We start from the raw sequence: 14926 nt of genomic DNA, 5'->3' as shown, positions 1-14926 counted from the left end.
GATAAAAAAGGAAAGGTCAGATATTCATATGCAGTATAGTATAGATGGTTTATTCTCTTTCAATAGTGTTTCTGTATGAGGATGTTGAATTACTACAGTATATTATTTTAGGTGGCTGCTAAGATAATTAAGTTAATATAATTTTGGTGCTTAGTACTGAGGAATAGACAAATTATATATTTTTATGGTGCAGCATAATATGCTGGTTCAAGCCGAGACAAGGCAGTTTTACAGGAGCTTCATTACATTATATGATACTTTAAGTAAATTATTGGGTATTCCAATCATAGAATATTTCTGATAATTTTATTCATTCAATTAAGTATCTTCACTTGTGTTTCAAAGATAGTTCCCTGTAAGGTATATGCTGTCTTGAGTGTGACGATAATGTTTTATAATATGTTTGTGTGCAAAGGGAGAAACCTGTTTTCTAATAAATGTAACAAGACTTTGATTTATTTCATTATTGCTTGGAATGTGTCTTTCTTTGCTATGTTCAACTTTGTGTCTGTTTGGTTTTGTTATTTTGCATTAATCGTGTACTACAGACGAATACAGATGATAGAAAGACCCAGAGGCCTTTATACATCTTTAGTTTGAGTAACTTTAAATTCAAATATTGTTGTAAAGCAGTGGTAACCAAGCACTGGGCCATGGATCATTTGGTACTGGGTCACCTGGCACGGAGTCAAACAAAAACTGAACGTGTGTATGTATGTGTATGAGTGTGTTTATGTGTGTGTATGCGTGTGTGAGTGAATGCATGCATGACAGCAGAATGTATGTGTGTGTATGAGAGAGAGTGAGCAGTGAGATCAACCAAACCGTTATTTTACACTCGCTATGCAGCGCTTTTGCTGTTTAGTGAGTGCAAAATAAAAGTTAAGGAAACTGAAAAAAGTGTGTGTGTGTGTGCGTGTGTGTGTGTGTGTGTGTGTGTGTGTGTGTGTGTGTGTGTGTGTGTGTGTGTGTGTGTGAATAGAAGCAAAAGAGACTTAACAAGTAGATAGAACTACAGGTTTTGCATTAGCATGTATTTTTCTGAAGTGTATGAAGTCTGAAACAAAACTATCATTATTTTCTGACTTCAAACCTAAATGATCTGCCAGTGATTTGCCAGAAAACAACAATTTTATGAGAAACAGACCAAAAATATCAGGCAAAATATGGACATTCTCTGAAAATCTGTACAGTTGAGAGGTATGCCGGATAGAGCCAAATAATAGGGACAGATTTTAAATATTGCTGTTATAAATTTAGAAAGTCAATAAAACCATAGTAGATCAATGTTATGCTGTTAAGCAGAATATACATTTTTTGGGGGGTAATTATTGCCAATTGTCTTTTTATTGTACTTTGTAGCTTTTCTCCCCAGGTCTTGGCTGAAAATGGACTTCTAGTCCAGTCTGGCCTCCCCAGTAAACAAATGTCAAATAAATAAATATTATGTACTTTATTATGTGCATGCAATGGCCGGTCCATGGAAAATTGTCTTACATGAAACCAGTCCTTAGTGCAACAAAGTTTGAAGACCGCTGTTGTAAATTATCAAGGTCAGAGATGAGTAACAGTGACTTATCTGTGTATAAGGGAATTGTATACTGTTTTCATCTGATGACTTGTATCCTTTTCTATTTTCTTCTACTTCAGTGAAATGAGATGACTAAACTGAATTTAAAGGAAGATAGAATGAAGTATCCAACTCTGACACTATTATAAAAAATGGAGTATATGTCACAAATGGAGTAGAGGTCAGTTATCAGTGGTGACTAATAGCAGAAATGGAATCACTTGTTTCTGGTCAGAGAAGGTAGAAACCAAGTATTATAACTTGCATAGATTATTTGAAAAGGCAGTACTCTTATAAAGGCATCTTTGAGAGTGATGTGTAGGTTAGATAAGTCTGACTGGGAATGTATAATGAGCTACAATATTTGACATCTTAAGGATATATCCATGTACTGCTATAAAGATCAACTGATTCTGACTGCAAGACAAGGGCTAAGCTTTTATGTTTACTGCTCAACCTTTGTCATTTTTTCTTGTTTTCTGGAACATGGGGTTGGGGACAGGAGAACACTGTATAAGTAAACAGGAAGATTCTTACTAATGTCCATTATAAAAGTAGAAATATCACAGTATGGAATTAGTTGCTATTATTAAAAGATTACTTATTTTCCTCCATGCTAAAAGAATAATAAGTAGATATGGGAAGCTCTTCTGAACATTGAGGATCAAGACCTAGTTTTTCATTTGCAATTAGCTTATAGATTATTTGCATTATATATTTCACCATATTACCTCTAAGGCTCAGCACTTCTTTATATGTTCCTTGTTCACATGTCCATCTCTAGCTTCTTTTTTAACAAATACCTTTTATGCCTCTCCCTTGGTACACCCAGCACATCCAATTGCTCCTCTGTTATTTTGTATTTATTTATTTATTTTACATTTGTTGACCGGGCTAGTCCAGCTGGATATATGTCCATTTTCAGTGGAGGCCCGGGGAGAAAAGCTCCACAATACAATAACATTAGCAAAATAGGACAAGACATGTATTTCAAGTAGACATTAGTACATTACAAAACTTTTATGATATCTTACGAGTAGGAATTTTATATTCTGTATCCAGTAGGAACAAAAGCTTGATGTAAAAAAGAGCTTGGTATCATAATTGTTTGAAATAATAATGGAAATTATAACTAAGATGCTGTATTTACTTTGGTCACACAAGAAGTCAGAAGATAAACACTAGCTTGAATGGATAGAGTGTACAAAAGCAAATAGCGGGATACAATAATCGTGTTTAGTTTTACCAGAGTTGAGGTGTGATAAACCTGCTAGGAAATACCACGGTATATACATATTTACATGAGGAAAGAATCCTCAGAAAGGTCAAGCGCACTGCTATTAGAGAGTTAACACAAGGTAACGTTCAAAAGAGTCTGGGAATCATGGGAGTCTTGAAGGGGGTATGGTGTTTAGTCTGGGTTATCACAGGGGCATAGCCAGTGTGATTTGAGGTAGTGTTTGAGCTTGCTTTTAAATAGGTTAACAGAGGATAGTGAGGTTAGCTGATTTGGAAGGTTGTTCCAGGCCTTGCCTACTGTATTAGAGAACAGGGTGTCACCAGCTGAATTGTTGGATTTGGATATTTGTACAAGTAGTTTGTTAGATGAGCGCAAGGTTTTGAGATTGTTATAGGGGATGACTAGGGATGTGAGTATGGGTGTATTCTGAGGTAGATACAGGATCTTATGGGCTACTGTTAGTTGATTGAAAAGTATTAGATTTGGCAGTTCTAGCCATCCGAGTTTATTCAAGTTGATACAATGATGAGTTCTATAGGAGGATCCTGCTGCGAATCTGGCTATATTGTTGTAGGAGGATGCCAGTTTATTCAGGCTACTCTTGCATATTTTGGTATAGATAGGAGAGGCATAGAGGAGGGTAGAGATAAGGTGTGTGCGAGCAATGGTGGGCCTGGCTAGAGGAGTTAGAAAGGGTTTGATTCTATAGAGGGAACCTAGTTTCTTATTAACTGTTTTTATGGTGTTATTAATGTGAGGTTCAAAAGACAAGTGATTATCTATTAGTACTCCAAGTAGTTTGGTGGTTGTTTCTGGGGATATTATAGTTCCCTTATTTGAAGTAATAGTAAAGTTAAGTGGAGAAGTTCTGCGAGTGGGGTTGAATAGTAGCATTTTTGTTTTGTTAGGGTTTAAGATAAGACATCTTTGTAGGAACCAGTTTTCAACTGTGCTAAAGGTCAACCAATTGACTCTATTTATTGTTTCTCCTGAGTGATGGGAACTAAATCCACAGGGGCACAACAGCCGTAATCCCAAAACAGCACACTAGATACATCCCTCTGCAGGGAACATCTCTTTGACTCAGTTTCTTCTTACTAGAGGGGCTCACTGTTACCCCCCAACTCAGAACCAAGACCAGACACACACTCTATAGCTACAAAAGCCATGCAGCCCATTTTATTCCCCAGAAGGGGCTCATTAGTCCATCCCACATTACAGGCAAAAGTCATGTGATAGAGAGTAGATCCATGTGTAGATGAAGCAGACCTCCTACCTAACTCCCAACCCTGCTGTGACAGTTCAGACTTTTCAGTAATTGCCTGCAATATGTGTATCTGCATTACCACTTATGCAGCCTAGCCATTAAGTACCTTACGTCTTGCAGTATGGAAATTACTAGGTCCATTGCTGCAAGTCATGCATCTGCACAACTGCGGATGTTGACAATGTAACAGGCCTAAGCCTCCTCCTTGCCTGTCCAGACAACTACTCAAAAATCATAGTCTGGGTCATAGTCATAGTCAGATATTGAAAAGAAAAAAAATCAGTCACATATTACTGTGCACCCTTACTTTTGTAGACTGAGAAATAAGCACAAAAGTGACAAACTGATTTCATAAGACACTAAATTATCTGCTCACCCAAAACCTATAGTGTCCAAGCAGAAAGACTGCTTCTAAATTTTTCCTGGCTGCATTATATATCATACACATTGCCGGTGTATCACTCCCTCCTTTTTATCAGACCAACAAACTACTGGTGTCTAAGAAACTGATAGCAAACATTCACAAATTACATCGTGCAGACTGGACCTGCTTTAATGCACTTACTTTAATGTTTACATGATTCCTTGTGCAGTCATGAATGCTGACTAAACAACTCACACGAAGGCAAATGCAAACATAATCTCAGCATGTGACAATGCATGCATTTTTCTGCAGTAGCTATACATCTCTACATGCTTGCTGATAAGTAGTAACTAGGCATAGAGTTGAGGAGGCCATTAAGGAGTGTATCCCAAATTCCCAGTTCCCATCTGTTTAAGTGACATGCTCATGATCACACAAAAGGTAACTGAAAGCTGAAGAAATCAAGTCTAGTACAACAGGAAGCATGTTACTAACATCTGATAGCATTGCTCATATTTGATAACTGCCAGAGTCTATGATTTTTCTGATCAGAACTCATTAGATTCCACATTCTTGTCATATCTGAAACACACTGAACACAGAGTCCTTTTTTCCTTCCATCCCCCAAACTAATGAACAAAAGCAGTATGTACATGGCATTTTCCTGGAAGCATAGTTTGCCATTTTATATAACCTGCTTCACTTGGGATGGTGGTCTACAGTAGCTGTAGCTCTCAGTGTATGGGTCAGATATGCAGCATTCTGTTTATGCTCATTCCACTCTACATTTCCGAAAACTAAGACCACTGAAAGTTCTTGAAATGCTTCTGTGCATGAACTGTGCAACTAATTCATCCATTTTCATGAATGAATGTAGTGTAAGTCAAAAATAATGGCTGATCAAACGTGTGAATTCCAGGGCCTGTCATAGTTTTGCTTTCATTGAACAAGAATACAATATAGACAGGTGACATAACACAGAGTATTATGAGCAGGTCTCTGATCATAACCTGGTTATTATGTATTTGAGGCATAATAAGGGTTATGATTGGTAACCCTATCAAAACTATTTCTATTATATGGACTTTGTGTACTAACAATTACGGAAAAGGGGAGAGAGAGAGAAAAGTGCAAATATTCCCAAGTTTGACAGATGTTAAAGCATTTAGTGCTGCCTAACAGACAGTAGCATGCCTGTAAACTTCTTGGCTTAAGAATTCTGGATAAAGTCAAAACTAATAGAGGGGTAAAGGATTAAAATTAGGTATAGGTTTTAAATATGGCTTTAATTCAATGCAGTTAATAGAACAGTAGGTTTTGTATCAACCCACATTTTCTGAACAATACGAAAAATGAAACTCTAATATATGGTATTATTGATTGATTGTAATCCTCAGTTGTTTATTCAAAAATGTATGATTTTATGAGTAGCAGGTTAAATATATGAGGTAAAATCAGGGAAGTTATGCAAAAGAAATGATAGTTAAGAGATGCTGAAGGCATACCTCACAACAGTACAAATTGTTGCAGAATGTCTAGATTTTTGCCTCATATTTTAGTCCATTTTCATAAAATTGTAGTTTTCTGTCAAATCATTCACAAGTCATTACAGATCGAAGTCAGAAAATAATGACAGACATGAGTTTCAGACTTCATAGCCTTCAGAAAACTCATGCTAACAAAAAATATTATTCTATCAACTTTCTAAGTTTGTAACAGCAATATCTAAAAATTGTCTATAGTTCTGGGCTTTTGTTCCCCCAATTATTTATGGCTTTGTTCAGATTTCTTGCTCTAAGAGGTTGAGAGGTATGGCTGCAGGGAGAAATTAAGTGTCCCTCTAGCTGAAGGTAAACAGCTTTTAAAAGCTGTTTGACACTTTATTCTGGCATACTTTTTGTTCATAAGTTTGGCAGAGTAAATTTCTAGCAGCTTTTAGAGGGTATTTTCTCTTCTGTCACTGCTGTTTGCCAGCTAACACCATCATTAGCATGAGACCCAAACATACCAGTGAATAAGGGTGCTTAACAAACTTTTGTTATGCCCCCCTAAGTGCACAAGTTTATCTTTTTCCTGATAGTAGAGAGTAATACAGCACTCCATGCAGCACAGTACATTTATACTCAGCAGTCTTAATTTATAATATCCAGTATATTCAAAATGCTATTTAAATTATTGCATAATTTATTCATTACATGTACTCTTAAGTTTTATGGCAGGGTTACATTTTATAATCAGTTCTTTTCTGCGAGGATTTTTTTCTTCTTCATTTGTTGGAAATTATCATGAGATATATATTTTAAGTAAATGCGTCAAAAACAATTTTTTTAAGAAATAGTTGTCCACTAAAAAGTTCTGTACTAACATCCAAGTTAGCATATGGAAAGAAAAAAAGACTAAGAAATAAAGGAATGCACTCCTACTTTTGAAAAGTAAAATCTAGGATATTAATAAAAGCAGATTTGCATTTAATTCACAATTTACTGTTTGAGGCTGACTATATATTTCTTTTTTCAGACATTTGTGACCATTATTGTATGAATGCAAAGTCCTGCACTGTTGTTGAACGTAACGTTGAATGTAACTGCCCTCCACGGTATGAAGGATCAAAATGTGAAATAGATAAATGTCTAAGATGCCACGGAGGACAGTGTATCATAGATGTGGTGAACAATGATGTGTCTTGCAAGTAAGTAATAATACAACTTTTATTTTCTGAGTACCTTTTGAGAGAATATGTAGCTATGGTTTTATACTTCTTTATTACTTACACAAAGCAAACACTTGGCCTCTAAAAATATGGAAATGTTTAACTACAAAAAATTCTTTGTTATATTATATGGTGCAATATAGTCTGTATTTACTGACTGACAGTACAGTCTGCATTCATCCATTGTTATTTGTAGCTTTAGTGTCTTTAATTTTAAACAATTCTACAAGGAGCTTGAAATTAACACACAAGATCTGTAAGGGCAGTAAGCCTGTTTCTGCCACTGTCAGGGTTACCTATCCCAATAATGTATGCTATAGACTTTCTAAAGAGTCACCTCTCAGATTGCTTGTAGGATCAGGCTAGAAACATCAAAGTTAGAGAATGCATTTATTCACCCCATTCACATGACTTTACTATCTAGTGTCTGCAAAACCGAATGCCACATACTTGATTTCCAAAAATATGCCACCACATCATGTGTGGCTGGAGTTTGTAGCATCCGATCATTAATTTGTCGATGCATCATCTAGTGATGCGTACTGAACTTGAATGGAATGCTTCAGAATTAATTTATTCATGACTGATTTTTTCTAGAGATGACTGGTGATGTATCATCGTAAACTCCACTAACATGTCTTTGGGGAAAAAACACTAAGGAAGTGTGAACATTTTCCAGTCTTTCAAAGATGTTCAGAGCTGTCTGAGATTGGCTTCACTGTCAGATGTTCTTTATTGTACTTCTGCTTAGTCCTTAACTGACACCATTTTTGGCATATTTGCTGAAAGCATTAAGAGTAGAGTATAGCAGAAAGTACTCAGAGAACCACTAATATAACATGCCTTCAACCGTGTTCTTCTCCTTCTCTAACTTGTGCAGTCTGTACCATATTATCATTGACATTACAGTGGAATTGATACCATCGTTATTAAGTTACCTGCCTCAATACTGGGCCAGAAACAAGCACCTGTCCCTCCTATTTTTCTCCTGTGTCTCTGACCAGCTGACTGGCCTGCCCTCACCAGTCCTCCTATGAGTCCTTGAGGATTTAATTTGCTCGTTCTTTTTTTTTTTTATATATTTTCTTCCATGTGGACTAACAAAAACATTAGGACATAGAATGTTCATCCCTACAATGGATATAGAAATAGCTGAACGTACTGAAAGTACGTTTTCTACTGCAGATTCTAAATAACAGATAATTTTTTATCCCATTCATTGAATGTCCACACCCCCCCACACTTCCTATTTACCAACCTTTCTAATAGAACTTTCCTGACTGCTTTCAGATCTTTGAAAGTTTAATCATAATCCAGCCACTCTGCCCATGGCTGGCACTATACTAGAACATGTGCATGTGCCCCAGTTGTGAAATACTGTGCCCCAGTGAATGTCCTTATGGCTGGCCTTAGACAAATGAGGTACTTTTTCCTGTTTTTCCTGCTGTGTGGGAGTTGTAGCTGCAGTTCCCAATAATTTATGGCCTTTCTGGTCATATCTACTTATGAACTAAGCAATGAATCATAGGGCTACAAAGGCTGTGTGAGGGTCTGTGATTCATTGCCTACATCACAGTAGGTGATACCAGCCATAAAGACCAAAAGCTGGTTGCTGTTGGAAGATATATGTTTGGTGGCCCTGTGAATGGTAACAAGGAAATAACACTTTGCACCATTAGGGCTCAGAAAATTTCTTCCAAAAATCAAAATAAATATTAAATAATTAAAACTGCTTTATTGTCAACAAAGTTCACATAAATGGGTAAAATCACTCCAAACAAAATAAACATATAAATTCAGTCAGAATTATAATCACTCCAGCCAAATTAATGCTATATATTACCAGTGTTTTTATCCTGCTATTAGGAGTTCATCAGAAAAAAATGTTTAAATAGCCTCAGTGGACACATTATATATAATTCTAGTTCCTACATCATCCCTTTAGCCATTTACATTCAAAGTTATATATCATATACAAAAATCATGTGAAAATAATGTATCAAACTTTATAACTTAATTGATATGTACAATAATACAAATAAAAAATTGAAAATGTAAAACATATATAAATCAAAGAACTATACATCATATTGTTTATGTTAAGTTACAGAAACATAATACAAAGAACTACAACTTGATCAATTAAGAGAGAATAAAAACATTTAAATCATATAGTCAGATAAAGGAAGAGGCATAGTTGTAATGAACACCATGAATACACTTGTAAAATTATGGAAATATTATGTAATGGAGATAAATACATGTCTGTCTCTAATAACAAAAGAAACATTGCTTATTCTAAGACAGATTATTATTTTAAAAACCTCCTTTTGCAAGGGGTAATTGACACAGACATGTATAATTTTTTTCTACACTGAGCGATAACACCTCCCCTTTTCAATATCCCAAAAGTCCATAAGGATATTGATAACTCCCTCTGAGGTTAATTTTTGCTGCAAATGGATCAAAAACTTATTCTTTGTCAGTATATATAGACCAAAATTTGAATACATATTGGAAAAGTAATCAACTAATTTTAAAAGATTCATGGGATTTTTTAAAAGAAGTTAATGATTAACTTTATGGTTAGAATTTGATATTTGTAAAAATAGATATTATAAATTTATTTTAAAAATGCCTCATGATATAAGGAATGGAATGGTTTAAAGAACATTTAATCAAACATAAGACTGGATACAAAGAAGATTAAATTATTGATGGAATCTATGTAGTTAATTTTAAAAAATAATTTTATATACTTTGAGGGATAATATAATAAACAGGTAAAGGGGATTGCCATGGAAGCAAACTGTGGTCCCATCTTTATGAATATGGTTCTTAATATGTGGGAACAAAAATGTATTTTAAATTCACATTTTACAAACTGTTGGAATTTTTATAAATGTTTTTAGATGACTTATGTATATTTTGGAAAGATAGTGAAGAGCAATTAGAGGAATTTGTCAAATATATTGGGGAGTCTACAACATTTTTTTTAAATTCACACATAATATTACATATGAGAAGGGAAATTATTTAGCTGTAACAATATATAAGTTAGATCATCATAAAAGGTTTAAATAAACCATATATAGGAAGGACACTTTTTCTACTTCATATTTGTATTTTACCAGTGAACACCCTTTAAAACAGAAGAAAAGTATGGTAAAGAGTCAGTTTATTAAGGTGGCATGCATAGTATCTGATGATAGGGATTTTTAGAATAATGACAGAGTAAAAAATATGTTTTTGGAGAGAAAAATATCCAGTTTAGTAAACAACATCTTAAAGGAGGTCAAAATAGGTAGAACTATAAAATATCAACTTATATTATGGAAAGGTGATATAATTACTTATCAGATGGTTGTAAATAATAGTAATACCACTGACAACATAAAGAAAGAAAGAGTTCATTATGATGATGCATTTATTATGAATTACAATACAGATGTAAATATTCTGAAAAGTATTATTTTTAAGAAACTCGAATATGCTTTCTAAGGTGTCTGATCTTCCAGACATTTTTACAGAACCTATTACCTTTATTTTTAGAAAAAGGGAAATATATAAAGAACATATTAGAGAGTAAGGTATAGCTTCTCAGTAGATAACCCAGGCAATGCAGTTGTATAAAAATATGGGGATTTGTAGGCAATGTCCATACATAGCGAATGTAGACCATTTATACATCCCTGATAGAAATAAATATACCTACAATAGCCAACATCATAATTGTAATAGTAGGGGGTGTTGTTTATATTGTTTTAACTCAGAACAAATGATAACCAAATGTAGGAACCACACTTTTTTAATCTCAGTTAGCTGTTTCGTTGAAGTATCCAGACTTCTTACAACCTAAGTTCACTGACTTACATATATTTTAACTTGCATCACATGGTCAAAAGGTTTACATAAATCAATTATGTAATTCTGTAAAACTTGTACTAATTTATAAGTTACATCTATACCACTAAAATGTTGGATAACTATAATCACATCCTGTTACAACAATACAAATATATAAATGCTGAAACTATAAGAAATTAACTATTTTTTGTTTATATGTTGAAAATATAAAACAGCTTTTAGCTGCAGAGCTCTTGAAATAGATGTCACATCATTAAGCCCTGGTATTATAGACGAGTTGGTTCTAAGTTGCTATTTAAGCTCTATTAATCCTAAAACATCATCCTCAGAACCTCTCTGACTACCAAGTTTGACTTGATCGACTATATTAAACTTTAAACTATAATCACTGTTAATACTAATGTGCCTGTATAATGCATTATGATCATCTTCCATCTTGATGTTATATAAATGACGGTAAATCCTAACTTTAGAAGGTTGTGTTGTTGTACCTATATAAAAGCATATGCATTACCAGCACTGTGCCACATAAACCACTGCAAGACTAAAACAATGAAATGTACATCTAAGTTTCACCATCTTATACCCATGTATACTAAGTACAGATCCTTCTGTAATAAATTTACTTTGATTACACTGTCCACACTTTTTCATATACCCCACATTCTCATGTTGGCTTATTCTCTCTATAAGCAACTTAGAACAGTTATCTTTCTTCTAAACCACTGTAGATAAACAACCCATCATATTTAAATGTTCCTGATTAATATAAAAATGATCCAGTTCTTATACATAATGTTTCTCATAGCTCTAAAGTCAGTCAGCATTGTAGGTTAATGTCATAGCTCTACTACATACACCCTGACTATCATTAGGGGTCTTATGTACTGGGTACCCATCCCTAGAAGGGGTAAAAAATTCCCTTTGTCCCTTTCTAATTTAAACTCATGATAGATCTTATACAACAACCTACTGTGATAAATATGAACCTGAAACAATCTTTTCAGTTTATCAGTTTCCTGATCAAACCTGCCATTATGGGACACAATTTGTTAAAGTCTCACAAATAACCCTTTTCCCAATGATTTCCTCTGATGGAATGGGTTCCAGCTGCTATAGGGTAGTAAGGAATTTGAATAAGACCGTTTCCTATATAAATATGATTCTAAACAGGACCTATTTCTTATCTTCAAAATTGTATTATTCTAATAATTAATCTCTTCACTAGAAAAGTTCATAGTAAATTCTAAAAGACCTGTAGAAGAATGCAAAATTTCAAAAAAAATATTTAATTTATCCAAGGTATCTGTCCAAAAAATTATTAAAAAATCCAAGGATGTCCCATACAGTTACCAACAGTTTCTATATTGTGAAGGGAAGATAAAATTGTCTTACCAATAAGCCATAATAAGGTTAGCAAACATAGGGGCACATGTAGCGCCCATCGCAATACCTGAACATCATATACCTGGTTTGTTTTATATTCTATGTTACCAAAAACTTCAAAACAATTAATTTTAAACAATAGACATGCATAGTTATAACACCAATGACTAACTCTCTCCAGAAGACAATATGTACTCAAACTAAGTGGGGGGCTATGCCCCCCCACACCCCTCCTAACTATATATACTAACTTCAGGATCGCACTTCAGTGGGAAAAAGGGCATATACCTTTTACTTACCTTACAGTACTCTACACAGTACCATGTATACTAACTGCAGTTCAGGGGAATGAGATTCAGTGAAATGAGTTTACAGTAATTTGAGTATTCAGCTAAGTGGTCAGGGTGAAATGAAATTCAGTGAAATGAGATTCAAAGAAACAAAGTAGACCTGTATCACTCTCTCTCTCTCTCTCTCTCTCTCTATATATATATATGTATGTATGTATATATATATATATATATATATATATATATATATATATATATATATATATATATATATATATATATATATATATATATATATATATATATATATATATATATATATATATATATATATATATATATATATATACTTATATGATGTAACTATAACATAAATATATATATATATATATAATATATATTTATTGCATTTATATATTTTTAACATTATCACAGTGTTATATATTATTGTACATATCATCTAAGTTATGAAGTTCCATACATTATTTTTACATGCTTTTTGTACATGGTATATAACTTTAATTGAATGTATATGGTTAAGGGTATGATGTAGGAACCAGAACTGTATATAATTAGCCCACTGACGTTATTTAAAAATCTTTTCTGATGAAATCCTAATAGCAGGATGAAAACTTTCATTTCATGTAGTGTTAATTTGGTTTGAATAATCTGATACTGACTGAATTTATATGTCGGTTTTGTTTGGAGTACTTTAAACTCGTTATGCAGACATTGGTTAGAATAAAGCAGTGTCAATTATTCAACACCTTGGTGGTGACTTTTGGAAGAAATTTGCTCAGCCTTAGCAATGAAAAGTGTTGTTTTCTGGGTGTCTTATTCACGCACTGTTTCTCTGCTTTTTGCTTTGTTGTTGTTTTAGTACTGTGAGTGGTCTGGTTTGTAGCAGAAAATATTATTTGTACCCTGTCAGGCAATAACTGTTATAGCTCCCAACTGCCCCTAATTTTATGTCATATTTTATGCTTTTCTCCATAAACTATTGGATTCCTGGTAAATCACTGAGGATTACAGTCAGTTAATAATTCAAGACATTAGAGTTCCATGCTTCATGTTGCAGAAATGAATGCCAATGCAAAACCTATTGTTCTATTAACTTTTTAAATGAATTGGATTAATATTTTATTGTTTTTGCCTTCCTTTATTTTTGGCTTTGTCTCTAATGCTTGCACAAAACAGTTGAGATGTATGCTGATATTCATGCTTTCATCTCTCACAGAGGATTTTGCGTCATTTTTTGTATCTTTCCTGCAAATATTATGGCTTTCCAGTGTGTAGTCACAAAAATAATGACAGACACTTCAGTTTAAAACTTCATACTTTTGGAAAATGCATTTATTCAGAACCTGCTATTGAATATAATGTACATGAACACGTAATGCTACTCTGTGGCCCTTATTTATTTATTTTTTATTTTATAACAGTCTGCTATCTCAGATGTACTCCAATAACTGTAATTGATGGGTTGTCTGTGAAAGAAAGTTACTTTGTTTTTGCTTATTATTCTGCCTTTGCAGGTCTAATATGATTTCTGTGAAGCAGAAAAGGAAGATATCATGATTATCAATTACCACTGAGATTACCTATGACATACTTGAGAGACATCTATATGTATTCTGAGATCATTAAAAAGAATAGGCAGATTTTAGCCCCAGATGCAGATATGAGTGGGATAGTTGTTGAAGAAATGTGTTTCACTTTCAAAAGCAGAAGTAATTGGAAGACACAATTATGTTATAATAGTTGTGTTGATGTGAAGAGTTCTTACATTCTACCTGTATGTAAAGGTATATATCCCTCAGAGTTTTGTAATTATTCTCACTACATTGACACTAGTGTTATTTTTTGTTCACTCTATTACTCAAAGTACCATTTTTACCATTATGCAAAATGCAGTGCCAAGCACTTAGTCTATGTAGTGACATGCTGCGCGTGTAATAGGTTTTACATAGGGAAAACTAATCAATGGCTTAAAGATAGGATTCATTAGCACATTTATGATATAAAAGAAACATAATCTTTATAATGCACTTGTGAAGCATGTTGTTACAGAAGGTATACACCATTGTTTTATTTCTGTGGTTTTAAAATGTTTAAACATTAATACTATGAACCTATGAACCTATGAACCTATGAACCTATCAGGGGAAGTGATAAGAAGTTGCACTGAAGAACAAGAGTATAAATAGATTATTAAGTCGAATGCGACTACGT

General features: G+C 33.7%; 1 protein-coding gene across 1 annotated transcript in view; it reads left to right on the top strand.

Moving 5' to 3' along the window:
* Positions 1 to 14926, top strand: part of LRP1B (LDL receptor related protein 1B) — a gene marked incomplete at its 5' end in the record, with an annotated part of 5941474 nt that overhangs the window by 5630879 nt on the left and 295669 nt on the right. The window contains one exon of the mRNA XM_044073672.1: positions 6959 to 7130. Coding sequence (XP_043929607.1) covers positions 6959 to 7130 — 172 coding nt within the window. The remainder of the gene's footprint in view (positions 1 to 6958; positions 7131 to 14926) is intronic.

This window comes from Protopterus annectens, chromosome 6.part0 (assembly GCF_019279795.1).
Source record: "Protopterus annectens isolate FY-2018-M chromosome 6.part0, PAN1.0, whole genome shotgun sequence".
In the NCBI taxonomy this organism is placed as follows: domain Eukaryota; kingdom Metazoa; phylum Chordata; order Ceratodontiformes; family Protopteridae; genus Protopterus; species Protopterus annectens.
Note: the sequence above shows the minus strand (reverse complement) of the source record. Positions and strands in the feature narration are given on the sequence as shown.